Below are 25,315 nucleotides of genomic sequence, written 5' to 3'. Positions count from 1 at the left end.
GAGGTGTATTTGGGGAAAAAGGGACAAAACTGCCCCTCACGTGAGGGGTGCGCTGATGGGTTTAACGATCAGATTTAACACAGTTAGTGGGATCGGGTTTAATTACAAGTGAAATGAAAACACAGGGACAAAAATCGCAGATTGGAAACTATTAGACTAAAACCGCATATTTGGAAAAACCATAGGGACGAAAACCGCAGTTTACTTTATATTAAAATTTAAAAATAAAAATAAAATTCACGACACTACTCTACGTCAACATCAAAACCAGATAAAAATATATGTGAAACAAAAAAGAAAAATGCTAAAAAAACATGTTAAAACCTTTAATTTAATAAAATACGAAATTTAAGTGACTTAATTAGAACACTTTTTAAAGTTGAATAACCTAATTGAAACACTTTTGAAAGTTGATTATTAGTCTACGAAATTGCCCCTAATATTTAACACTTATTACACACGCTATAAGCACTTGTGCTTTTATCCCCACACAACTCTTTCCATAAAATATCAAGCCAAATGAATACCAGTTTTAACTCTAGTGAGTGTGACATGAATCGACATGACGAAAACGTGTAAAGGTACAAGTCGTTAATGCATGTAACAAGACAAAAGTGGTAGGATTCTTGTCAAATTCAACGCGTACACCTGTGCTTCATCTAAAACCTCACACTCACTATATATTATATATCATATTATCACACACCCCTTACCATAGTACTTACTCATAGTACTCGCAACTCTCCACCCGACCGAGAATAATAATAATAATGTCTACGACATCCGAAACCAGGAAGAACCGAAACGAGGGTGGGAAGAGGTTTACCGACAAACAAATAAGTTTCCTAGAGTACATGTTTGAGACACAGTCGAGACCCGAGTTAAGGATGAAACATCAGTTGGCACATAAGCTCGGGCTTCATCCGCGCCAAGTGGCGATATGGTTCCAAAATAAACGAGCCAGGTCGAAGTCAAGGCAGATTGAGCAAGAGTATAATACTTTAAAACATAATTACGAGACGCTAGCATCGAAATCCGAGTCGCTTAAGAAAGAGAATCAGGCACTCCTTAATCAGGTGAGGTATAACGGTTCGGTTTATGGTTTATATGTTTGAAACCGAATAATGAACACGAATTTATATTAATGTTGTTTGATTAACAGTTGGAGGTGTTGAGAAATGTAGCAAAAGAGCATCAAGAGAAAACTAGCAGCAGTGGGAGCGGTGAGGAATCGAATGATCGATTTACTAACTCTACCGATGATATGTTCGGTCAAGAAATGAATGTTCCGTTTTGCGACGGTTTTGCGTACTTTGAAGAAGGAAACAGTTTGCTGGAGATTGAAGAACAATTGCCAGATTTGCAAAAGTGGTGGGAGTTTTAAAGAGGTTAATGGAGGATGTAGAAGCAGTCAAGCAGTAGAGTTAGAGTAGTTTCACTTTTGTTTCCAGAGTAAAACATAAAACACAGTAGTTAGAATACACTTGTATATATCACCACCACCACATAAATGAATGCATCTTTGATGTTATCAGAGTGTTTACAGAATAATAATAATTCAGCTGATGCTTCTTTGAAATTATTAGAATGTTTACAGAATAATTCAACTGACTTACTTTGTGCTTGTGCAAGGCGCATCTGACCCGGAAGCAGTTCGTACCCGACCTACGGGACGGACCGAACCCGACCCGAACCCACCGTTAAAACCCGGACCGACCCTACCCGAAACCCCCAAAAAAACCTGGTCAAATACCCTACCCGACCTACAGGCCGGACCCAACCCGACCCGAGCCCGAACCCGCCAGAACCGGTTCCATCTTTACCCGGTCAAAACCCGGACCGACCCTACCCGAAACCCCCAAAAAAACTGGTCAAATACCCGACTATATCCGGAACTGGTTCCTACCCGGGTCGGTTTTGACTTTTGTTGACCATACAAGAAACCGGTTCCTACCTGGTTCCGGTTTCTAAAAATACCCGGTTCGTGCGCCTCTGCAGGTACCTACCTCATGTCTGGTCAATATCGTCTCAATGCGTTTAAAACATGTTGATAATATTTAGATCAGGCATTACTAATGGTCCAGCATCTAAATTGTAGACCAGCAATGTGATTTGTCTCATGTGTCATATATAGCCTAAAGCTTACACCAGCCAGATGTAGCCTTTTTTACTCAAGGGACCAATAGTGTACCAGTTACATGGTGAATAAGAACTAAAAGGTTACAGAATTGTACATAAACGTTACAAAAACTTGTAAGGCTAGAAATATAGAAGTTTAAAGCTTTATTGAACTGACTGTTTATATAGGCTTAAAACAAGCTATTAAAAACTACACAATCCAGTTTAACAATGAGTATAACACTGACTCTACATCTCAGGTTTAAGCTTCACATCTCCATTTGGTAACATGCTTTGTGCTTGTGCAAGGCGCATCGTTTCCTGCATATTGTAACAGTTTAAGGTCAGAAAGTATGCTTTAATAGGGTGCTTGACTAACAATTAACAATTTCTTTCAATGAGAAGTTAATTATTCGGACGCTCCTAGCGTGGATGACCATTTAGTTTTCCAGTTAAGTGGATATAAAATTACAATTGCACCCTATGCAGTTAATGCGAAAAAAAAAATCGGATATCGGTCTTGACCGATATTTGAGATATCGGTGAGATATCGGTAATTTTAATATCATGCAGAATTTATATATATGGCAATTTAACACCAACAATTCGGTGTACTATCCTACCATTAATAAATTAACCTTTTACAACTTGCAAAACACAAACAATTTCAGCAAGCAGGAACTTATTAAGACTTTAAAATACTAACATTAAAAACTAAAAATTGAGAATTAAGACTTTAAACACTGATATCGGAAACATCGATGATATATCGGTCCAATAGTGGTCAAATATCAGTCAATGTCGCCGATAATATCGGAGCCGATATTATACCAAGGGGCCGACAACCGATATACAATATCGACTGCATAGATTGCACCCTCTATTTAAAAAACAAATAGTAAATTCATAACATCAGGGCCCACATGAAGGTGAACTTGTAAAACCATTTTGTCTCTTCTCCGTTTCATCCCGCACTTCCACCCCAACACGTCAATTTCTAATCTGGTGAAGGAAGGAGAAGTTGTAGGACCGCCGGAGATGGGACGGATCGATGACATGGCCATCGATTTAGCAGAGATTCATCGAAAGTAGAGAGATGGGACTGATCGGATAAATCATTCTGAACCAGATATTAAAATGGTTGAGTTACCAATTGCAGAAGAGAGAGATGAGATAGTGTGGCGTTTTGGTCGTCTTCATAAAAACTAGAGGCCGCCGGAAAAACCAGGATTATCTTCTCCGGCGATTCAACATAGCATATTTTTCAGCACATTTCATGCCAAACAACACATTTCAAGCTTCTGCCACGTGTTGAAGTCGATAAACACTATAAAACCCCACAAACGCAGCTGTGATTTGAATATCATCCTAAAAAATACCCTCAAACTTGTGTTGCAACAATTAGGATATGAAATCATCAATTGTGGCAGTGTGTCAGCGTTTGATAGGCTGAATCAGGTAGAAACATAAGAGTTCATCGAATTCAGTAAGTTGGTTTTAACCCAAAAACTCTATTGTTCACCAGATTACAAGCTAAATAAAATATCTAAGTTTCCGTTCAAATGGTTTGTGAGTAATAACAGCCACAGATTTAATCAAAGGAGTAGAAGGTTTTGAGAAGAACATGACCAGTAAACCAAAAACGGCCAGAGAATATGGTCGGATGTCCGCCAGTAAAGGTGACGATAGTGGTCGGAATAATGTGAAGACAGGGGTTTCGGTTTGGGATTGGTCAATGTGAGTCCTGATATTACATTTTTATTTTTTTTTAATTCTTTTGCTTTTTAGTATTAATGGTAAAAATGACATTTCACACACACTCAACCGGAAAAACTAACGGCCATCCACGCTAGGGAGCACCAATGTTTACCCGGTGCATACTTGTAATTTTAGAAAAGTGAATAAATGTGCAATATGCGTAAACCACAAAGAGCGAGTAATTAACTCCTTAATAATAAACTATCCACTAGAACAAGAAAGATTTCAATGGTTGCAATGCTAGTTTCAGAGAAACAAATTAAAGGGGTACTAAAGATATAAAATAAGTTATACCGCAATAAGTGAATATGAGATCAAATCAGTGACACAAAACCAAAAGGTAAGAGAACTCACAGCCGCAGAAGCCGCACGAATCTCCCTGTAATCTTCAACTTCATCAGGAAATGCTTGTTCTAGTTCTTCCAGAAGGTGCTTCCTCAAAGCCTGCAAACATTAACAGTGGGTAAACAATGTTGGGTTATAAAGCCTTCGTTGGGATTGATTAGTCGACGCGAAAAAACAAGAAAAAAAAGGCCGGTTTTTCAATTAGGTTATTTTAGGCCCACGTTTACATTCTTGCTCCGCAAGTTATTAGCCCTAGTTTTAGCTAATAAATACCATAGTTATCAAATGTGCTAGGCGCACTAAAGGCGCATAGGCCTCGCTTGGGGCCTAGACGCAAGGCGCAAAAAAAGTGAGGGTCTGAGGAAAAAAAAGGGCTCTTGAATAAAAAATTATAAAATATATTATGTGTTTGAATACTATTTCAATATATCTATATATTATTATCATTATTATTACTAAGTGTATTATTAATTATATTACTGTTGAACTTGGATTGACTTCTATATCCTCCCATACATATGATTTTTAGAGCTGAGGGTCTCTCTGGAAGCCACCTCTCTATTCTGTTGGATAGAGGTGCGGTGTGCCTACATCCCACCCTCCCCAGACCCTACTTATAGCTTTGCTATTGGTGAGATTTTCCACTCGGTATGATTGATTGATTGATTGATTGAATTAGGAATATATCATGTATTTGAAAAATAATACTATTCTTAAATAAAATAAACAAAAGCTATTATAAAACATATAATATAATCTAATTAATATCAAAAGTTCTAAAATAGTCGTCAAATGTAATCAAATGTAATTCCAAAACTTAAATAACAAAATGTATCAATTTAATGCCTTTGACCTCTCCTAGGTCTAAGTTTCAATGGCACTCCTTGCGATTCTTTTACTCAACTTTTATCTTCTCATGTTCTTGGCATAGACAATGCCGAAGCGCTCACCTAGGAACTCGAAGCGCATTTATTGAGCCTCGCCTGAAAATGGGCCTAGGCGCAAGAAGCGAGGGCTTTTAATAACTATGATAAATACCCTGCTATGTAATTGTAATCTTAATACTAAACTAACAAAAAGGCGTTTCACGCTGAAACCAAACCACGTTATTTCTCCTACGTCATTCCGTGCGTTAAATCGTCCGTTGATCGTTTCCGTTACATTTCACTTTGTTTCCTAACAAACGAGTCATATACATACGATATACGCAAGACACACACGGACACTCGTAGCAAATGTCCATTCATCACAATGAAAGACAATAAAGAATGTAGCGCAAACTGCAAACCTTGAAGGCATCAGTTTTGCCTTTAGTGATCTGGTTTTTGGCGATGCAGCTATTCAAAACATCCCTCGTAAACTCATCCGGGTTCTTTCCGTCATCAATCAAGCTACAAATTCAATCAAATCAATTTTACACAATCAATACACACACGCGGATTCGAAACATAAATAAACATATAAATATAAACCTTAATTAAATAATTACTTTAACACTTCCATGGGAATCTGAATGTTACACTTCTCAGACAGTTTCGCCATGTTATCCATCTCCATAACAAGTGCGTTTCTGCATACACAGATATACATATAATATGAAAACCCTAAAGCATATAATATGAACAAATAGTGTAATTAATAATAATAATAATAATACAGGCGTTGGAGGAGAGGTAATTGGGAAGAAACATTGAAGGAGGAGACAGTGAGGTAGAGCTGGTGGATGGTTCCTAGGGTTTTCTGGATGGAATTGATGACTTGGTTAAGGTTTTGTTTGGGATCGTCGGAGGATGAGGTGGTGGATGTGCCGGTGGATCCGACGGGTGAAGCGTCGTTGCCGTTGCCGCCGGTGGTCTGTGAGGATTCCATGGTTGAATCTGTAGAGAAGAATTTGGGTTTTGGTGTTTTTTCGGGTCGCCTGTTTGACGTAGGTGGATCACATTTGCAGATATATTATGTATGGAACAAGAATCGGACCAAACCTCTACCCTACGACAACAACAAAAGAAATGTTTGTTTTTTAACGTACATAGATTGCTAAAATAATTAGTGGTGGTGCACAAACTGAATTGGAGGGTGGTGGGGCTGGATGGTGATAGTGGTAGTGGTGGGTGGTGGTAATCGGTGGCGGATGATGGGTGGGTGGTGGACGGTGATGGTGGTGGCGGATGGCGAGGTGGGTGGAGGATGGTGGTGGTGGCGAACGGTGGTGGGCGGTGGTAGAGTCTGGTGTTTTAACCATCTACAGACCTTAGAAGATGTCAGAAGGGGATGGGCTAAGTCAGCACCAAGAAGAGCTTGCGCAAACGTTTTTTAATGAAACATTTTCAAGAAAACAAACAGTCTGTCGATGACAATGTCTGCGCGTGACAAAAGAGCCTGCAAATATTTTTTTTCAGAAAAATAAACAGCACCATAAAAAACTTGTTAACAAATAATAAAATATAATCATTAAAAAATCATAGCTCAAGATATAAATAGAAAACGAAAAAATTTGAAAAACCAAAATGTTTCCCCATCGTTTCCGTTCCTGAAAAAAATGCCGAAAAGACGCAATGCTGTGAAAAAGACATAATGCCGAAAATGAACTAACAACACAATATAAAAGGACAAAATATCAGTTGAGACACATTCGAGACCCGAGTTAAGGATGAAACATCAGTTGGCACATAAGCTCGGGCTTCATCCGCGCCAAGTGGCGATATGGTTCCAAAATAAACGAGCCAGGTCGAAGTCAAGGCAGATTGAGCAAGAGTATAATACTTTAAAACATAATTACGAGACGCTAGCATCGAAATCCGAGTCGCTTAAGAAAGAGAATCAGGCACTCCTTAATCAGGTGAGGTATAACGGTTCGGTTTATGGTTTATATGTTTAAAATGTTTGAAACCGAATAATGAACACGAATTTATATTAATGTTGTTTGATTAACAGTTGGAGGTGTTGAGAAATGTAGCAAAAGAGCATCAAGAGAAAACTAGCAGCAGTGGGAGCGGTGAGGAATCGAATGATCGATTTACTAACTCTACCGATGATATGTTCGGTCAAGAAATGAATGTTCCGTTTTGCGACGGTTTTGCGTACTTTGAAGAAGGAAACAGTTTGCTGGAGATTGAAGAACAATTGCCAGATTTGCAAAAGTGGTGGGAGTTTTAAAGAGGTTAATGGAGGATGTAGAAGCAGTCAAGCAGTAGAGTTAGAGTAGTTTCACTTTTGTTTCCAGAGTAAAACATAAAACACAGTAGTTAGAATACACTTGTATATATCACCACCACCACATAAATGAATGCATCTTTGATGTTATCAGAGTGTTTACAGAATAAATAATTCAGCTGATGCTTCTTTGAAATTATTAGAATGTTTACAGAATAATTCAACTGACTTACTTTGTGCTTGTGCAAGGCGCATCTGACCCGGAAGCAGTTCGTACCCGACCTACGGGACGGACCGAACCCGACCCGAACCCACCGTTAAAACCCGGACCGACCCTACCCGAAACCCCCAAAAAAACCTGGTCAAATACCCTACCCGACCTACAGGCCGGACCCAACCCGACCCGAGCCCGAACCCGCCAGAACCGGTTCCATCTTTACCCGGTCAAAACCCGGACCGACCCTACCCGAAACCCCCAAAAAAACTGGTCAAATACCCGACTATATCCGGAACTGGTTCCTACCCGGGTCGGTTTTGACTTTTGTTGACCATACAAGAAACCGGTTCCTACCTGGTTCCGGTTTCTAAAAATACCCGGTTCGTGCGCCTCTGCAGGTACCTACCTCATGTCGGTCAATATCGTCTCAATGCGTTTAAAACATGTTGATAATATTTAGATCAGGCATTACTAATGGTCCAGCATCTAAATTGTAGACCAGCAATGTGATTTGTCTCATGTGTCATATATAGCCTAAAGCTTACACCAGCCAGATGTAGCCTTTTTTACTCAAGGGACCAATAGTGTACCAGTTACATGGTGAATAAGAACTAAAAGGTTACAGAATTGTACATAAACGTTACAAAAACTTGTAAGGCTAGAAATATAGAAGTTTAAAGCTTTATTGAACTGACTGTTTATATAGGCTTAAAACAAGCTATTAAAAACTACACAATCCAGTTTAACAATGAGTATAACACTGACTCTACATCTCAGGTTTAAGCTTCACATCTCCATTTGGTAACATGCTTTGTGCTTGTGCAAGGCGCATCGTTTCCTGCATATTGTAACAGTTTAAGGTCAGAAAGTATGCTTTAATAGGGTGCTTGACTAACAATTAACAATTTCTTTTAATGAGAAGTTAATTATTCGGACGCTCCTAGCGTGGATGACCATTTAGTTTTCCAGTTAAGTGGATATAAAATTACAATTGCACCCTATGCAGTTAATGCGAAAAAAAAAATCGGATATCGGTCTTGACCGATATTTGAGATATCGGTGAGATATCGGTAATTTTAATATCATGCAGAATTTATATATATGGCAATTTAACACCAACAATTCGGTGTACTATCCTACCATTAATAAATTAACCTTTTACAACTTGCAAAACACAAACAATTTCAGCAAGCAGGAACTTATTAAGACTTTAAAATACTAACATTAAAAACTAAAAATTGAGAATTAAGACTTTAAACACTGATATCGGAAACATCGATGATATATCGGTCCAATAGTGGTCAAATATCAGTCAATGTCGCCGATAATATCGGAGCCGATATTATACCAAGGGGCCGACAACCGATATACAATATCGACTGCATAGATTGCACCCTCTATTTAAAAAACAAATAGTAAATTCATAACATCAGGGCCCACATGAAGGTGAACTTGTAAAACCATTTTGTCTCTTCTCCGTTTCATCCCGCACTTCCACCCCAACACGTCAATTTCTAATCTGGTGAAGGAAGGAGAAGTTGTAGGACCGCCGGAGATGGGACGGATCGATGACATGGCCATCGATTTAGCAGAGATTCATCGAAAGTAGAGAGATGGGACTGATCGGATAAATCATTCTGAACCAGATATTAAAATGGTTGAGTTACCAATTGCAGAAGAGAGAGATGAGATAGTGTGGCGTTTTGGTCGTCTTCATAAAAACTAGAGGCCGCCGGAAAAACCAGGATTATCTTCTCCGGCGATTCAACATAGCATATTTTTCAGCACATTTCATGCCAAACAACACATTTCAAGCTTCTGCCACGTGTTGAAGTCGATAAACACTATAAAACCCCACAAACGCAGCTGTGATTTGAATATCATCCTAAAAAATACCCTCAAACTTGTGTTGCAACAATTAGGATATGAAATCATCAATTGTGGCAGTGTGTCAGCGTTTGATAGGCTGAATCAGGTAGAAACATAAGAGTTCATCGAATTCAGTAAGTTGGTTTTAACCCAAAAACTCTATTGTTCACCAGATTACAAGCTAAATAAAATATCTAAGTTTCAGTTCAAATGGTTTGTGAGTAATAACAGCCACAGATTTAATCAAAGGAGTAGAAGGTTTTGAGAAGAACATGACCAGTAAACCAAAAACGGCCAGAGAATATGGTCGGATGTCCGCCAGTAAAGGTGACGATAGTGGTCGGAATAATGTGAAGACAGGGGTTTCGGTTTGGGATTGGTCAATGTGAGTCCTGATATTACATTTTTATTTTTTTTTAATTCTTTTGCTTTTTAGTATTAATGGTAAAAATGACATTTCACACACACTCAACCGGAAAAACTAACGGCCATCCACGCTAGGGAGCACCAATGTTTACCCGGTGCATACTTGTAATTTTAGAAAAGTGAATAAATGTGCAATATGCGTAAACCACAAAGAGCGAGTAATTAACTCCTTAATAATAAACTATCCACTAGAACAAGAAAGTTTTCAATGGTTGCAATGCTAGTTTCAGAGAAACAAATTAAAGGGGTACTAAAGATATAAAATAAGTTATACCGCAATAAGTGAATATGAGATCAAATCAGTGACACAAAACCAAAAGGTAAGAGAACTCACAGCCGCAGAAGCCGCACGAATCTCCCTGTAATCTTCAACTTCATCAGGAAATGCTTGTTCTAGTTCTTCCAGAAGGTGCTTCCTCAAAGCCTGCAAACATTAACAGTGGGTAAACAATGTTGGGTTATAAAGCCTTCGTTGGGATTGATTAGTCGACGCGAAAAAACAAGAAAAAAAAGGCCGGTTTTTCAATTAGGTTATTTTAGGCCCACGTTTACATTCTTGCTCCGAAAGTTATTAGCCCTAGTTTTAGCTAATAAATACCATAGTTATCAAATGTGCTAGGCGCACTAAAGGCGCATAGGCCTCGCTTGGGGCCTAGACGCAAGGCGCAAAAAAAGTGAGGGTCTGAGGAAAAAAAAGGGCTCTTGAATAAAAAATTATAAAATATATTATGTGTTTGAATACTATTTCAATATATCTATATATTATTATCATTATTATTACTAAGTGTATTATTAATTATATTACTGTTGAACTTGGATTGACTTCTATATCCTCCCATACATATGATTTTTAGAGCTGAGGGTCTCTCTGGAAGCCACCTCTCTATTCTGTTGGATAGAGGTGCGGTGTGCCTACATCCCACCCTCCCCAGACCCTACTTATAGCTTTGCTATTGGTGAGATTTTCCACTCGGTATGATTGATTGATTGATTGATTGAATTAGGAATATATTATGTATTTGAAAAATAATACTATTCTTAAATAAAATAAACAAAAGCTATTATAAAACATATAATATAATCTAATTAATATCAAAAGTTCTAAAATAGTCGTCAAATGTAATCAAATGTAATTCCAAAACTTAAATAACAAAATGTATCAATTTAATGCCTTTGACCTCTCCTAGGTCTAAGTTTCAATGGCACTCCTTGCGATTCTTTTACTCAACTTTTATCTTCTCATGTTCTTGGCATAGACAATGCCGAAGCGCTCACCTAGGAACTCGAAGCGCATTTATTGAGCCTCGCCTGAAAATGGGCCTAGGCGCAAGAAGCGAGGGCTTTTAATAACTATGATAAATACCCTGCTATGTAATTGTAATCTAAATACTAAACTAACAAAAAGGCGTTTCACGCTGAAACCAAACCACGTTATTTCTCCTACGTCATTCCGTGCGTTAAATCGTCCGTTGATCGTTTCCGTTACATTTCACTTTGTTTCCTAACAAACGAGTCATATACATACGATATACGCAAGACACACACGGACACTCGTAGCAAATGTCCATTCATCACAATGAAAGACAATAAAGAATGTAGCGCAAACTGCAAACCTTGAAGGCATCAGTTTTGCCTTTAGTGATCTGGTTTTTGGCGATGCAGCTATTCAAAACATCCCTCGTAAACTCATCCGGGTTCTTTCCGTCATCAATCAAGCTACAAATTCAATCAAATCAATTTTACACAATCAATACACACACGCGGATTCGAAACATAAATAAACATATAAATATAAACCTTAATTAAATAATTACTTTAACACTTCCATGGGAATCTGAATGTTACACTTCTCAGACAGTTTCGCCATGTTATCCATCTCCATAACAAGTGCGTTTCTGCATACACAGATATACATATAATATGAAAACCCTAAAGCATATAATATGAACAAATAGTGTAATTAATAATAATAATAATAATACAGGCGTTGGAGGAGAGGTAATTGGGAAGAAACATTGAAGGAGGAGACAGTGAGGTAGAGCTGGTGGATGGTTCCTAGGGTTTTCTGGATGGAATTGATGACTTGGTTAAGGTTTTGTTTGGGATCGTCGGAGGATGAGGTGGTGGATGTGCCGGTGGATCCGACGGGTGAAGCGTCGTTGCCGTTGCCGCCGGTGGTCTGTGAGGATTCCATGGTTGAATCTGTAGAGAAGAATTTGGGTTTTGGTGTTTTTTCGGGTCGCCTGTTTGACGTAGGTGGATCACATTTGCAGATATATTATGTATGGAACAAGAATCGGACCAAACCTCTACCCTACGACAACAACAAAAGAAATGTTTGTTTTTTAACGTACATAGATTGCTAAAATAATTAGTGGTGGTGCACAAACTGAATTGGAGGGTGGTGGGGCTGGATGGTGATAGTGGTAGTGGTGGGTGGTGGTAATCGGTGGCGGATGATGGGTGGGTGGTGGACGGTGATGGTGGTGGCGGATGGCGAGGTGGGTGGAGGATGGTGGTGGTGGCGAACGGTGGTGGGCGGTGGTAGAGTCTGGTGTTTTAACCATCTACAGACCTTAGAAGATGTCAGAAGGGGATGGGCTAAGTCAGCACCAAGAAGAGCTTGCGCAAACGTTTTTTAATGAAACATTTTCAAGAAAACAAACAGTCTGTCGATGACAATGTCTGCGCGTGACAAAAGAGCCTGCAAATATTTTTTTTCAGAAAAATAAACAGCACCATAAAAAACTTGTTAACAAATAATAAAATATAATCATTAAAAAATCATAGCTCAAGATATAAATAGAAAACGAAAAAATTTGAAAAACCAAAATGTTTCCCCATCGTTTCCGTTCCTGAAAAAAATGCCGAAAAGACGCAATGCTGTGAAAAAGACATAATGCCGAAAATGAACTAACAACACAATATAAAAGGACAAAATATCAGTTGAGACACAGTCGAGACCCGAGTTAAGGATGAAACATCAGTTGGCACATAAGCTCGGGCTTCATCCGCGCCAAGTGGCGATATGGTTCCAAAATAAACGAGCCAGGTCGAAGTCAAGGCAGATTGAGCAAGAGTATAATACTTTAAAACATAATTACGAGACGCTAGCATCGAAATCCGAGTCGCTTAAGAAAGAGAATCAGGCACTCCTTAATCAGGTGAGGTATAACGGTTCGGTTTATGGTTTATATGTTTAAAATGTTTGAAACCGAATAATGAACACGAATTTATATTAATGTTGTTTGATTAACAGTTGGAGGTGTTGAGAAATGTAGCAAAAGAGCATCAAGAGAAAACTAGCAGCAGTGGGAGCGGTGAGGAATCGAATGATCGATTTACTAACTCTACCGATGATATGTTCGGTCAAGAAATGAATGTTCCGTTTTGCGACGGTTTTGCGTACTTTGAAGAAGGAAACAGTTTGCTGGAGATTGAAGAACAATTGCCAGATTTGCAAAAGTGGTGGGAGTTTTAAAGAGGTTAATGGAGGATGTAGAAGCAGTCAAGCAGTAGAGTTAGAGTAGTTTCACTTTTGTTTCCAGAGTAAAACATAAAACACAGTAGTTAGAATACACTTGTATATATCACCACCACCACATAAATGAATGCATCTTTGATGTTATCAGAGTGTTTACAGAATAAATAATTCAGCTGATGCTTCTTTGAAATTATTAGAATGTTTACAGAATAATTCAACTGACTTACTTTGTGCTTGTGCAAGGCGCATCTGACCCGGAAGCAGTTCGTACCCGACCTACGGGACGGACCGAACCCGACCCGAACCCACCGTTAAAACCCGGACCGACCCTACCCGAAACCCCCAAAAAAACCTGGTCAAATACCCTACCCGACCTACAGGCCGGACCCAACCCGACCCGAGCCCGAACCCGCCAGAACCGGTTCCATCTTTACCCGGTCAAAACCCGGACCGACCCTACCCGAAACCCCCAAAAAAACTGGTCAAATACCCGACTATATCCGGAACTGGTTCCTACCCGGGTCGGTTTTGACTTTTGTTGACCATACAAGAAACCGGTTCCTACCTGGTTCCGGTTTCTAAAAATACCCGGTTCGTGCGCCTCTGCAGGTACCTACCTCATGTCGGTCAATATCGTCTCAATGCGTTTAAAACATGTTGATAATATTTAGATCAGGCATTACTAATGGTCCAGCATCTAAATTGTAGACCAGCAATGTGATTTGTCTCATGTGTCATATATAGCCTAAAGCTTACACCAGCCAGATGTAGCCTTTTTTACTCAAGGGACCAATAGTGTACCAGTTACATGGTGAATAAGAACTAAAAGGTTACAGAATTGTACATAAACGTTACAAAAACTTGTAAGGCTAGAAATATAGAAGTTTAAAGCTTTATTGAACTGACTGTTTATATAGGCTTAAAACAAGCTATTAAAAACTACACAATCCAGTTTAACAATGAGTATAACACTGACTCTACATCTCAGGTTTAAGCTTCACATCTCCATTTGGTAACATGCTTTGTGCTTGTGCAAGGCGCATCGTTTCCTGCATATTGTAACAGTTTAAGGTCAGAAAGTATGCTTTAATAGGGTGCTTGACTAACAATTAACAATTTCTTTTAATGAGAAGTTAATTATTCGGACGCTCCTAGCGTGGATGACCATTTAGTTTTCCAGTTAAGTGGATATAAAATTACAATTGCACCCTATGCAGTTAATGCGAAAAAAAAAATCGGATATCGGTCTTGACCGATATTTGAGATATCGGTGAGATATCGGTAATTTTAATATCATGCAGAATTTATATATATGGCAATTTAACACCAACAATTCGGTGTACTATCCTACCATTAATAAATTAACCTTTTACAACTTGCAAAACACAAACAATTTCAGCAAGCAGGAACTTATTAAGACTTTAAAATACTAACATTAAAAACTAAAAATTGAGAATTAAGACTTTAAACACTGATATCGGAAACATCGATGATATATCGGTCCAATAGTGGTCAAATATCAGTCAATGTCGCCGATAATATCGGAGCCGATATTATACCAAGGGGCCGACAACCGATATACAATATCGACTGCATAGATTGCACCCTCTATTTAAAAAACAAATAGTAAATTCATAACATCAGGGCCCACATGAAGGTGAACTTGTAAAACCATTTTGTCTCTTCTCCGTTTCATCCCGCACTTCCACCCCAACACGTCAATTTCTAATCTGGTGAAGGAAGGAGAAGTTGTAGGACCGCCGGAGATGGGACGGATCGATGACATGGCCATCGATTTAGCAGAGATTCATCGAAAGTAGAGAGATGGGACTGATCGGATAAATCATTCTGAACCAGATATTAAAATGGTTGAGTTACCAATTGCAGAAGAGAGAGATGAGATAGTGTGGCGTTTTGGTCGTCTTCATAAAAACTAGAGGCCGCCGGAAAAACCAGGATTATCTTCTCCGGCGATTCAACATAGCATATTTTTCAGCACATTTCATGCCAAACAACACATTTCAAGCTTCTGCCACGTGTTGAAGTCGATAAACACTATAAAACCCCACAAACGCAGCTGTGATTTGAATATCATCCTAAAAAATACCCTCAAACTTGTGTTGCAACAATTAGGATATGAAATCATCAATTGTGGCAGTGTGTCAGCGTTTGATAGGCTGAATCAGGTAGAAACATAAGAGTTCATCGAATTCAGTAAGTTGGTTTTAACCCAAAAACTCTATTGTTCACCAGATTACAAGCTAAATAAAATATCTAAGTTTCAGTTCAAATGGTTTGTGAGTAATAACAGCCACAGATTTAATCAAAGGAGTAGAAGGTTTTGAGAAGAACATGACCAGTAAACCAAAAACGGCCAGAGAATATGGTCGGATGTCCGCCAGTAAAGGTGACGATAGTGGTCGGAATAATGTGAAGACAGGGGTTTCGGTTTGGGATTGGTCAATGTGAGTCCTGATATTACATTTTTATTTTTTTTTAATTCTTTTGCTTTTTAGTATTAATGGTAAAAATGACATTTCACACACACTCAACCGGAAAAACTAACGGCCATCCACGCTAGGGAGCACCAATGTTTACCCGGTGCATACTTGTAATTTTAGAAAAGTGAATAAATGTGCAATATGCGTAAACCACAAAGAGCGAGTAATTAACTCCTTAATAATAAACTATCCACTAGAACAAGAAAGTTTTCAATGGTTGCAATGCTAGTTTCAGAGAAACAAATTAAAGGGGTACTAAAGATATAAAATAAGTTATACCGCAATAAGTGAATATGAGATCAAATCAGTGACACAAAACCAAAAGGTAAGAGAACTCACAGCCGCAGAAGCCGCACGAATCTCCCTGTAATCTTCAACTTCATCAGGAAATGCTTGTTCTAGTTCTTCCAGAAGGTGCTTCCTCAAAGCCTGCAAACATTAACAGTGGGTAAACAATGTTGGGTTATAAAGCCTTCGTTGGGATTGATTAGTCGACGCGAAAAAACAAGAAAAAAAAGGCCGGTTTTTCAATTAGGTTATTTTAGGCCCACGTTTACATTCTTGCTCCGAAAGTTATTAGCCCTAGTTTTAGCTAATAAATACCATAGTTATCAAATGTGCTAGGCGCACTAAAGGCGCATAGGCCTCGCTTGGGGCCTAGACGCAAGGCGCAAAAAAAGTGAGGGTCTGAGGAAAAAAAAGGGCTCTTGAATAAAAAATTATAAAATATATTATGTGTTTGAATACTATTTCAATATATCTATATATTATTATCATTATTATTACTAAGTGTATTATTAATTATATTACTGTTGAACTTGGATTGACTTCTATATCCTCCCATACATATGATTTTTAGAGCTGAGGGTCTCTCTGGAAGCCACCTCTCTATTCTGTTGGATAGAGGTGCGGTGTGCCTACATCCCACCCTCCCCAGACCCTACTTATAGCTTTGCTATTGGTGAGATTTTCCACTCGGTATGATTGATTGATTGATTGATTGAATTAGGAATATATTATGTATTTGAAAAATAATACTATTCTTAAATAAAATAAACAAAAGCTATTATAAAACATATAATATAATCTAATTAATATCAAAAGTTCTAAAATAGTCGTCAAATGTAATCAAATGTAATTCCAAAACTTAAATAACAAAATGTATCAATTTAATGCCTTTGACCTCTCCTAGGTCTAAGTTTCAATGGCACTCCTTGCGATTCTTTTACTCAACTTTTATCTTCTCATGTTCTTGGCATAGACAATGCCGAAGCGCTCACCTAGGAACTCGAAGCGCATTTATTGAGCCTCGCCTGAAAATGGGCCTAGGCGCAAGAAGCGAGGGCTTTTAATAACTATGATAAATACCCTGCTATGTAATTGTAATCTTAATACTAAACTAACAAAAAGGCGTTTCACGCTGAAACCAAACCACGTTATTTCTCCTACGTCATTCCGTGCGTTAAATCGTCCGTTGATCGTTTCCGTTACATTTCACTTTGTTTCCTAACAAACGAGTCATATACATACGATATACGCAAGACACACACGGACACTCGTAGCAAATGTCCATTCATCACAATGAAAGACAATAAAGAATGTAGCGCAAACTGCAAACCTTGAAGGCATCAGTTTTGCCTTTAGTGATCTGGTTTTTGGCGATGCAGCTATTCAAAACATCCCTCGTAAACTCATCCGGGTTCTTTCCGTCATCAATCAAGCTACAAATTCAATCAAATCAATTTTACACAATCAATACACACACGCGGATTCGAAACATAAATAAACATATAAATATAAACCTTAATTAAATAATTACTTTAACACTTCCATGGGAATCTGAATGTTACACTTCTCAGACAGTTTCGCCATGTTATCCATCTCCATAACAAGTGCGTTTCTGCATACACAGATATACATATAATATGAAAACCCTAAAGCATATAATATGAACAAATAGTGTAATTAATAATAATAATAATAATACAGGCGTTGGAGGAGAGGTAATTGGGAAGAAACATTGAAGGAGGAGACAGTGAGGTAGAGCTGGTGGATGGTTCCTAGGGTTTTCTGGATGGAATTGATGACTTGGTTAAGGTTTTGTTTGGGATCGTCGGAGGATGAGGTGGTGGATGTGCCGGTGGATCCGACGGGTGAAGCGTCGTTGCCGTTGCCGCCGGTGGTCTGTGAGGATTCCATGGTTGAATCTGTAGAGAAGAATTTGGGTTTTGGTGTTTTTTCGGGTCGCCTGTTTGACGTAGGTGGATCACATTTGCAGATATATTATGTATGGAACAAGAATCGGACCAAACCTCTACCCTACGACAACAACAAAAGAAATGTTTGTTTTTTAACGTACATAGATTGCTAAAATAATTAGTGGTGGTGCACAAACTGAATTGGAGGGTGGTGGGGCTGGATGGTGATAGTGGTAGTGGTGGGTGGTGGTAATCGGTGGCGGATGATGGGTGGGTGGTGGACGGTGATGGTGGTGGCGGATGGCGAGGTGGGTGGAGGATGGTGGTGGTGGCGAACGGTGGTGGGCGGTGGTAGAGTCTGGTGTTTTAACCATCTACAGACCTTAGAAGATGTCAGAAGGGGATGGGCTAAGTCAGCACCAAGAAGAGCTTGCGCAAACGTTTTTTAATGAAACATTTTCAAGAAAACAAACAGTCTGTCGATGACAATGTCTGCGCGTGACAAAAGAGCCTGCAAATATTTTTTTTCAGAAAAACAAACAGCACCATAAAAAACTTGTTAACAAATAATAAAAAATAATCATTAAAAAATCATAGCTCAAGATATAAATAGAAAACGAAAAAATTTGAAAAACCAAAATGTTTCCCCATCGTTTCCGTTCCGGAAAAAAATGCCGAAAAGACGCAATGCTGTGAAAAAGACATAATGCCGAAAATGAACTAACAACACAATATAAAAGGACAAAATATGTCGCAAAATATGCACAATACCAAACAAAATATAACACAATGTTGAGTGATATAATACGGGAAAATTCCCAAAATAAGCATTTATGAAAACCAATTTCAAGCTTTAGGTTTCATTTGCAAAAAATTTCTGAAATAGATATTATAAACTAGTCATGACTAGGGGTGATCAAATTAACCGTCATAACCGCAAACCGAACCATAACCGACATAACCGAACCGATTTTAACCGATAACCAATATAACCAATGGGTCGGTTTAATGAATTTTTGAAAACCACCAAATGTGGGTCGGTTTTGGTTAATGTTAATTCCAAACCCGACATAATCGAACCGCCCCATTTTATGTAACTAATGATCGAGAAATAAGGGTTTGAAAATTAGAATTAGTGCATAAGCAGATATTTTTACAGTTATTGTTGTTATAGAAAAAAATTCTCCACACCTACTAGTATTTAGGCCAATAACATTAGTGATATTGGTTACCATATTCATTCCAACGTTTTATAATTGTCGTTCTGAATTTTCATCCAAATTGCCATTTGAATTATTTAATATGCCAATTAGATATGTATATTACATACATTGTAGTGAAAAAAGAAAATATATTTGAAATCCACAATACAATTAGTGACTATTTAGTGTTCACAATCATACGAAATGATTGTTTATTTTGGCCACGGTTAACCGACCCATAACCGACTCGTTATAACCGTTAAAACCGATTAACCGAAACCGCTATGACGGATCGGTTATGGTTATGGTTATCCATTAACCGCTATATCGGTTATGGTTAGGGGTTTGGCCAAAAACCGCTACAAACCGACCCATGCATACCCCTAGTCATGACGAGTAGTTTGTAGAACCAACTAAAACTTGTCGTGCGTCATTAAACTAGCCGTAACGAGCACGTTCACTAATCATTTATTCGTCACGACTAAATAAGTTTCATGTCTCGTAATCAACGCCCACGAGTAATTCATAAGTCCTTTAGTCGCGATGACTAGTTTACCCAGTTTACATTCCCTACACGAGTGGTTTATTAGTAGTTAACTCATTGCGACTCGTTTAACCTTATAATCTACTCATCGCGACTAAAGGACTTATGAATTACTTGTCGGCGTTGATTATGAGGCATGAAACTTATTTAGTCATGATGAGTAAATAATTAGTGAACGTGCTCGTTACGGTTAGTTTAAGGATACATAGTAAGTTCTAATTGGTTCTACAAACTACTCGTCACGAATAGTTTATAGTATATATATATATTTCTGGAATGTTTTGCAAATGGTACCTAAAACTTGAAATTTGTTTTCATAAATGCTTATTTTAGGAATTTTCCCAATATGACACAATATCAAGAAAAAAAGACACAATGTCAAGAAAAAAAAACGCAATCAATAATGAAAATAAATAAAAAAAACACAATGATTCGTTTTCCTCAACATTGTGTCTTTTTTGAGTTTTTTTTTTGGAGCGAGGAAGACGGTGAAAACATTTTTTTAGTTTTTACATTTTTTTTTATTAAATTTCGAGTTATGATTTTTTTTAATTAATTTTTCAATATTTTTTTAAGGGCTTTTTTTTCCCTGCAAATTCTTTTCGTCATTCTCATATTGGTTCTCGTTTACAGAATAACCTGACCCTTAATAAGATTATTAATTCTAGTTGGCGTTTTTTCATCTGTAGAATATATTTAATCAAAAGTGTTGGATTATGGGTTTATGGATTTGTAGCTGATGGTGGGCTGCTAGTTGGTAGGTATAAATGGGCTTGTAGCTAGTATGTCAAGATAAAAGCTAGCCCGCCTTCAGTCTATGTAATACTTGGCAAGTTGGCATAAAGATAAAATAAAAAGGAGCGTGGTGTACAATAAAACACATCATTTTTTGTTTGTCTTGCCTTTGTTTTTGTTTTCCATATTCTTCTTCGTTTTACCCTAATCGTTCATCGTTTTCATTTGTTTTAGTTAGGGGGATTAATCTTGTATAGCAATCGTGTTGACGGGGCAATTCCAGAGACTTCTATAACAATCGTACCTTCATCATATTGAAGATCAAGGGTAACTCATCAATAAAGGTTTGGGTGAGGTTCTTGGTTACGAGTTTAAACACGAGGTTTTTTTTTGCAACGAAATTTATCTATTAAAAATCATAACAACTGACGTTAAGTTATAATAGAAGTATACTAGATGCCACGATTCGCCTATATACAAAACATTTCGTGAGTTCTGGGATGCTTTCAGAACACTTTGGATGCATTAAGGGCTCCGAGTTCTTTATTTATTATTATTTTAAAAATGATTCTTCGCCACTAGTGGCAAGGAAGTTCTTGGTAATTAGCAAGGGGGAAGGAAGATCTCCACTCATTTCATTCATTCAGTGCCTGCGGTGAGGCGTGACCCACAACAAACGAAGGGGGAAAGCTTGCTTGGCTTGCTGTAGCCCTATTTTTAGGCTTGGCCTAGAAGTCTCTGGAACCGCCCCGAAGTTTCTGGACCAGCTTAGCACCGTGGAATCGAACAAGAAACACAGCCAAGTGTTTGGCTGGTTTAATCAACCACACAAATCTGGTCAAAAACGTTTAGAAAAGTCTTGCTAAATATCAAAGATATGAAGTATGAAAATGCTAGAAGGATCCACCAAAATATCATCAATATTATGTATAAATTATAGTTAGAATTCTCTAGATTAGCAATAACTAGCAAGAAAACCCGTCGCGTTGCGGCGAGACGTTATTGGTTAAGTTCGTTACGACATGATGCTAATCAAAATATAACTTTGTAAACAACCAAAACAACTAACATCGGCACACATACAATTTATGATCAAAGCGACACGAATTCGGTCGGTGATATTAAGTTTGTACCGACGGACACTAAACCCAAAAAATAAATTAGTAAACGGTCAAAATAGTAGAGACTCGTATAGCTTATGATGCATCACGAATATAATTGGTATCGATTAGGTTCATTACGATGTCGAGAGAAAAAGAATTAAACAATATCAAATAGTAATATGTCTAAAATAACTTCCGACTCATGTTTGGTTTGTTGATATCTTTATTATATTTAACTAAGATACAACTATTATTTAATATTTTAATTACTTCAAATACTAACTTAAAATAATGAAAACTTGAAGGAGGTTATGTGATTGAGGCGGGGCCACGTGAGGATCAAAATGTTACGTATGATGATGATGTAATAACAGCTATACTGTTTGCATCTTTTATTGAACAACTTATGAATAGTGTCCAAATGTGAGTGCAACTCACTTTGGTTTTTAGTATATATATAATCTAGACTGGCTAGCAAAGGAGTATAAATAGAGGATTAGTAAGCTCATTTAACATTTAACAATTACACAAGTTAAATACTTGTACCGTCAAACTCTCTAGTAATCAAAGCCTCGAAACTTCTATAGTCGTCAAGAATCGTTACTCTTACAAGCTTTAGCTAAAGGCTGATCTTAGAAGTCTAGGAGCCGCACGCAAGTTTGAGAAATTACTATGTGACATAAAAATCACTTAGCTTAATATTAAAGATCAAAATAATTCAAGTTATATAAATGAAAGTAACTACTTCTATAAAAAATCTAACTTCAGTTAATTTTTAAATGAAGTTGGATTTTGATTTTAGTTAATAAAATCATAAGACACAACCTTATATTATTGATGATTTAATGCCAAACACAATGGTCACAACTAAGCAACCCTTCCAGCAATACATAAACTGAAAACATATGCATATATATACAACACAATCCCATTCAACATGTTGAGCCAGAGGCCACTAATAAGAGAGAAACATAATCCCATGGGTTTAGATTTGGACACAGATTAACTGAAAGCTTAAAACATTAACATAGTCCAACATGAAACAACAGTAGCATAATTAACAACCGACATTGTTTGTGTTCACATTAAAATTTCAAATCTTGAAGCCTCGAGAGCGCCTTCTCAAACTGGCTCCACCTTTGTTCGAGGGTCCCACTATAGCCGATCGACATCCTAACCAAACCAGGCGAGATTCCCGCCAGTGCCCGCTCCTCTTGGTTCATTTCACTGCTCGTGCTGCTACCCGAGCAAGACATAAGGGTCTCATAGTACCCAAGACTAACCGCCATGAGCCCGAATTGGGTGTGGTTTTGCAAGAGGTTCATCAATTTATTGGCGCGGTCTTCGGTCTCCATGTCCAAACAAAGCATCCCACCAAAGCCATAGTCCTTGTTTGAGATGGACTTCAAAAGATGGTGATCAGGGTGGTCCTCAAGGCCCGGGTAGATGACCTTGAGGCCCATTTTCTTCAAGAATTCAAACTAAAAAAAGCAGAAATCTATGAATAGGAGAATAGCAAATTCGATTTAGGGTTTAGATCAAGAGTCTGTCAAACACATAAACTGAAGTCGAAGATTATTGTTTGAAAACCACAGGGCAAGTTTCACTTCTTTTCATGCATCCATTCAAGAATACACGACAAATGGAAATGACAATCGTAAACGATATGTGGTTCGAATTTAGCCCTAATGTAACAATCACATTCACGGTCATTAGTTCTTATAGCTAAAGGCTCAAAATCGTTGTGAAAGTTGTTTTTCCTAAATTATAAGTTTTCCAATATCTGTAAAACTGATTTTATATTAGCAAAATCTCAACTTGTGTTTTTAAACATTTTGAGACAAGGCTAACTTATTCAAGTGTGTGTGGTTTGATCGGCTCACAACATTGTAGTTGTTGATCATTCTTGGATTGATTGATCTTGTTGGGACTTAAGTAGTGCAATCGATGGACGATTGGACAATAAAGTGGAAGTAAATATCGCTCTGGTGATAGGTAATAGAATTGATATGGTTTCAAACTTGATCCATTTTTATTCATACTATACAAACACACAATATTAAATCACTGAAAAATGTGTTGCAAATATGGACAAGACCAAGCATAATGATCACAAACATTAGGAGATAGACTGCGCAAAGCCAGTCAGTCACGACAGATGGATCAACCTTTAGAGCCTAGTTTTGGGTCAGCGTATTAATTATGATGTTTATCCTATAAATTGAATTCTTTGCGAACCATTTTCCTCACCCCATTTGTTCTAATATTCCATAAAACATTACTTAACATATGTCTGTTTAAGATCCTTTATATAAAGACGAAGGAGCAAAAAGAAGGAAGTGTTCATGACAATCATCATCATTCTATTATTTGTTTTGGAGAGTTTATCATTTGTTGATGTTTTAAGGAGAGAAACACTGTCTTGATATGGCGTTGGCTTATTGTAAAAGGTTGGGAACACAATCTTGACATAGTGTTGTCATGATACACTATTTTGATTTTTGATACAGGGAGCATTTCAAGACTTGTAAAAGCATACTATCTTGATATAGTGTGCTGAAGAAGATGATCATTATTCATTACCTATGTCTAGTGGGGACATTATATTGGTGATCCATACATTTTACAAAAAAGAATTGTGAACAACTTAAAACTCACAGAGAGAGGACTAAAGTGAATTAATTAACATACATTTGAACTTTTTACAATTCTTGCATACTTTACTTACCTACTTGCTTATCTATTTAGTTGAGTTATACAAAAAGTTTCTATAATTGATTAGCTTTTCTAATCAAGTTTAAAACAAGTTAAAAAAAAAAAAAAGCTTAAAAACCTATTCATCCTATAGGTTTCTATTGTGACGTAAATAAAAAAAGTTTGGAGTTTTTTTTATATGTAACCTGCATTACATTTTTTCAACCAGCCGAAAGTCGACCTCGATATTTTGAACTTATTTAGAAAATATCAGCTTATACATGTGTTTGAAAACAATTTAAGAGGAAAAGTAATTAGTATAAAATGCGATTAAGTATTCTTGTTATTTTTTAGAAATGGTTATGTGAATGTTATATTATCTTTTTATGTTCATTATTACCTCAAAAACCTTATTCTAACTTTTAGTTTTATGGGTTGTCACAAGTTATTGTGATTAATGAATTAAGAGACATTCAAGGACCGAAGAAAATCAACACGCTAAGAAAAAATAAATGAAAAAAGATGGACACCCAATATAAATATATATATTAACATCATAATGACTTATTGTCTTTTTTTCAACTTTATATAAATAGTAAAGAGCATAAATAGTAAGCGGTGCTCACGTATTACAACAATAAATGAAAATGGCATCATGAAGTATTAAAGTGCGAGGCATACCACAGTTAGCATGAGCGTGGTGCTGCCACGCTGGCTCACGGTCACAACACATCGTGTCTTGTGGCAGTGAGCGGGGCGATGTGAATGTGGCAACGAGCGTGGAACCATTGTATAATTACGCTAAAACAAAAAGAAAATAAAAGTCAAACAAATATATGAGTTTGTATACATACGCATTATACTTTTACACATTTTATATACGAAAACTCAAATTAAAAACCTGTATATACAATGAGATGGCATGTTTTCGAAAAATTAAGTAAATATTAGTCTTTTATTTGTGTGTT

At 37.4% G+C, this 25,315-nt stretch overlaps 6 protein-coding genes and 1 pseudogene across 6 annotated transcripts; 3 read left to right on the top strand and 4 right to left on the bottom strand.

Moving 5' to 3' along the window:
- The first annotated feature begins 754 nt into the window (after nt 1-754).
- LOC143577218 (homeobox-leucine zipper protein HOX22-like) lies at nt 755-1,465 on the top strand. The gene is made up of 3 exons (XM_077061115.1): nt 755-1,076; nt 1,163-1,388; nt 1,434-1,465. Exons 1-2 carry the CDS (start codon nt 771-773, stop codon nt 1,382-1,384), a joined length of 528 nt encoding a protein of 175 aa, XP_076917230.1. The 5' UTR covers nt 755-770; the 3' UTR covers nt 1,385-1,388; nt 1,434-1,465.
- An 840-nt stretch (nt 1,466-2,305) lies between these two features.
- Nucleotides 2,306-6,090, bottom strand: LOC143577217 (mediator of RNA polymerase II transcription subunit 10b-like). Its single transcript, XM_077061114.1, has 5 exons — nt 5,879-6,090; nt 5,711-5,791; nt 5,510-5,612; nt 4,231-4,320; nt 2,306-2,439 (listed from the first exon to the last, which is right to left on the bottom strand). The coding sequence occupies exons 1-5, from the start codon at nt 6,088-6,090 to the stop codon at nt 2,368-2,370; spliced, it is 558 nt and encodes a 185-aa protein (XP_076917229.1). The 3' UTR covers nt 2,306-2,367.
- Nucleotides 6,091-6,860: 770 nt separating this feature from the next.
- On the top strand, nt 6,861-7,458 carry LOC143577216 (homeobox-leucine zipper protein HOX24-like). Its single transcript, XM_077061113.1, has 3 exons — nt 6,861-7,060; nt 7,156-7,381; nt 7,427-7,458. Exons 1-2 carry the CDS (start codon nt 6,872-6,874, stop codon nt 7,375-7,377), a joined length of 411 nt encoding a protein of 136 aa, XP_076917228.1. The 5' UTR covers nt 6,861-6,871; the 3' UTR covers nt 7,378-7,381; nt 7,427-7,458.
- Nucleotides 7,459-8,295: 837 nt separating this feature from the next.
- On the bottom strand, nt 8,296-12,080 carry LOC143577214 (mediator of RNA polymerase II transcription subunit 10b-like). Its single transcript, XM_077061112.1, has 5 exons — nt 11,869-12,080; nt 11,701-11,781; nt 11,500-11,602; nt 10,221-10,310; nt 8,296-8,429 (listed from the first exon to the last, which is right to left on the bottom strand). Exons 1-5 carry the CDS (start codon nt 12,078-12,080, stop codon nt 8,358-8,360), a joined length of 558 nt encoding a protein of 185 aa, XP_076917227.1. The 3' UTR covers nt 8,296-8,357.
- Nucleotides 12,081-12,838: 758 nt separating this feature from the next.
- On the top strand, nt 12,839-13,448 carry LOC143577213 (homeobox-leucine zipper protein HOX24-like). Its single transcript, XM_077061111.1, has 3 exons — nt 12,839-13,050; nt 13,146-13,371; nt 13,417-13,448. The coding sequence occupies exons 1-2, from the start codon at nt 12,862-12,864 to the stop codon at nt 13,365-13,367; spliced, it is 411 nt and encodes a 136-aa protein (XP_076917226.1). The 5' UTR covers nt 12,839-12,861; the 3' UTR covers nt 13,368-13,371; nt 13,417-13,448.
- Nucleotides 13,449-14,285: 837 nt separating this feature from the next.
- LOC143577212 (mediator of RNA polymerase II transcription subunit 10b-like) lies at nt 14,286-18,070 on the bottom strand. Its single transcript, XM_077061110.1, has 5 exons — nt 17,859-18,070; nt 17,691-17,771; nt 17,490-17,592; nt 16,211-16,300; nt 14,286-14,419 (listed from the first exon to the last, which is right to left on the bottom strand). The coding sequence occupies exons 1-5, from the start codon at nt 18,068-18,070 to the stop codon at nt 14,348-14,350; spliced, it is 558 nt and encodes a 185-aa protein (XP_076917225.1). The 3' UTR covers nt 14,286-14,347.
- Nucleotides 18,071-22,738: 4,668 nt separating this feature from the next.
- On the bottom strand, nt 22,739-23,116 carry LOC143577211 (methionine gamma-lyase pseudogene; annotated as a pseudogene).
- Between the last annotated feature and the right edge of the window lie 2,199 nt (nt 23,117-25,315).

The sequence above is a fragment of the Bidens hawaiensis genome, unplaced genomic scaffold, assembly GCF_021521415.1.
Source record: "Bidens hawaiensis isolate Kalapana, Puna unplaced genomic scaffold, B.hawaiensis_p1.1 tig00028494_1, whole genome shotgun sequence".
Taxonomy (NCBI): Eukaryota; Viridiplantae; Streptophyta; class Magnoliopsida; order Asterales; family Asteraceae; genus Bidens; species Bidens hawaiensis.
Note: the sequence above shows the minus strand (reverse complement) of the source record. Positions and strands in the feature narration are given on the sequence as shown.

What these genes read in the sequence shown, in the direction of transcription:
- LOC143577216 (XM_077061113.1), top strand. Translation starts at nt 6,872, where the DNA reads ATGAAACATCAGTTGGCACATAAGCTCGGGCTTCATCCGCGCCAAGTG. An exon ending in ATCAGGCACTCCTTAATCAG is followed by an intron (nt 7,061 to 7,155) that starts GTGAGGTATAAC and finishes TTTGATTAACAG; the next exon opens with TTGGAGGTGTTGAGAAATGT.
- LOC143577218 (XM_077061115.1), top strand. Translation starts at nt 771, where the DNA reads ATGTCTACGACATCCGAAACCAGGAAGAACCGAAACGAGGGTGGGAAG. An exon ending in ATCAGGCACTCCTTAATCAG is followed by an intron (nt 1,077 to 1,162) that starts GTGAGGTATAAC and finishes TTTGATTAACAG; the next exon opens with TTGGAGGTGTTGAGAAATGT.
- LOC143577213 (XM_077061111.1), top strand. Translation starts at nt 12,862, where the DNA reads ATGAAACATCAGTTGGCACATAAGCTCGGGCTTCATCCGCGCCAAGTG. An exon ending in ATCAGGCACTCCTTAATCAG is followed by an intron (nt 13,051 to 13,145) that starts GTGAGGTATAAC and finishes TTTGATTAACAG; the next exon opens with TTGGAGGTGTTGAGAAATGT.
- LOC143577217 (XM_077061114.1), bottom strand. Translation starts at nt 6,090, where the DNA reads ATGGAATCCTCACAGACCACCGGCGGCAACGGCAACGACGCTTCACCC. An exon ending in ATTCCCATGGAAGTGTTAAA is followed by an intron (nt 5,613 to 5,710) that starts GTAATTATTTAA and finishes TTGAATTTGTAG; the next exon opens with CTTGATTGATGACGGAAAGA. An exon ending in GCAAAACTGATGCCTTCAAG is followed by an intron (nt 4,321 to 5,509) that starts GTTTGCAGTTTG and finishes TAATGTTTGCAG; the next exon opens with GCTTTGAGGAAGCACCTTCT.
- LOC143577214 (XM_077061112.1), bottom strand. Translation starts at nt 12,080, where the DNA reads ATGGAATCCTCACAGACCACCGGCGGCAACGGCAACGACGCTTCACCC. An exon ending in TTACCTCTCCTCCAACGCCT is followed by an intron (nt 11,782 to 11,868) that starts GTATTATTATTA and finishes CTGTGTATGCAG; the next exon opens with AAACGCACTTGTTATGGAGA. An exon ending in ATTCCCATGGAAGTGTTAAA is followed by an intron (nt 11,603 to 11,700) that starts GTAATTATTTAA and finishes TTGAATTTGTAG; the next exon opens with CTTGATTGATGACGGAAAGA.
- LOC143577212 (XM_077061110.1), bottom strand. Translation starts at nt 18,070, where the DNA reads ATGGAATCCTCACAGACCACCGGCGGCAACGGCAACGACGCTTCACCC. An exon ending in TTACCTCTCCTCCAACGCCT is followed by an intron (nt 17,772 to 17,858) that starts GTATTATTATTA and finishes CTGTGTATGCAG; the next exon opens with AAACGCACTTGTTATGGAGA. An exon ending in GCAAAACTGATGCCTTCAAG is followed by an intron (nt 16,301 to 17,489) that starts GTTTGCAGTTTG and finishes TAATGTTTGCAG; the next exon opens with GCTTTGAGGAAGCACCTTCT.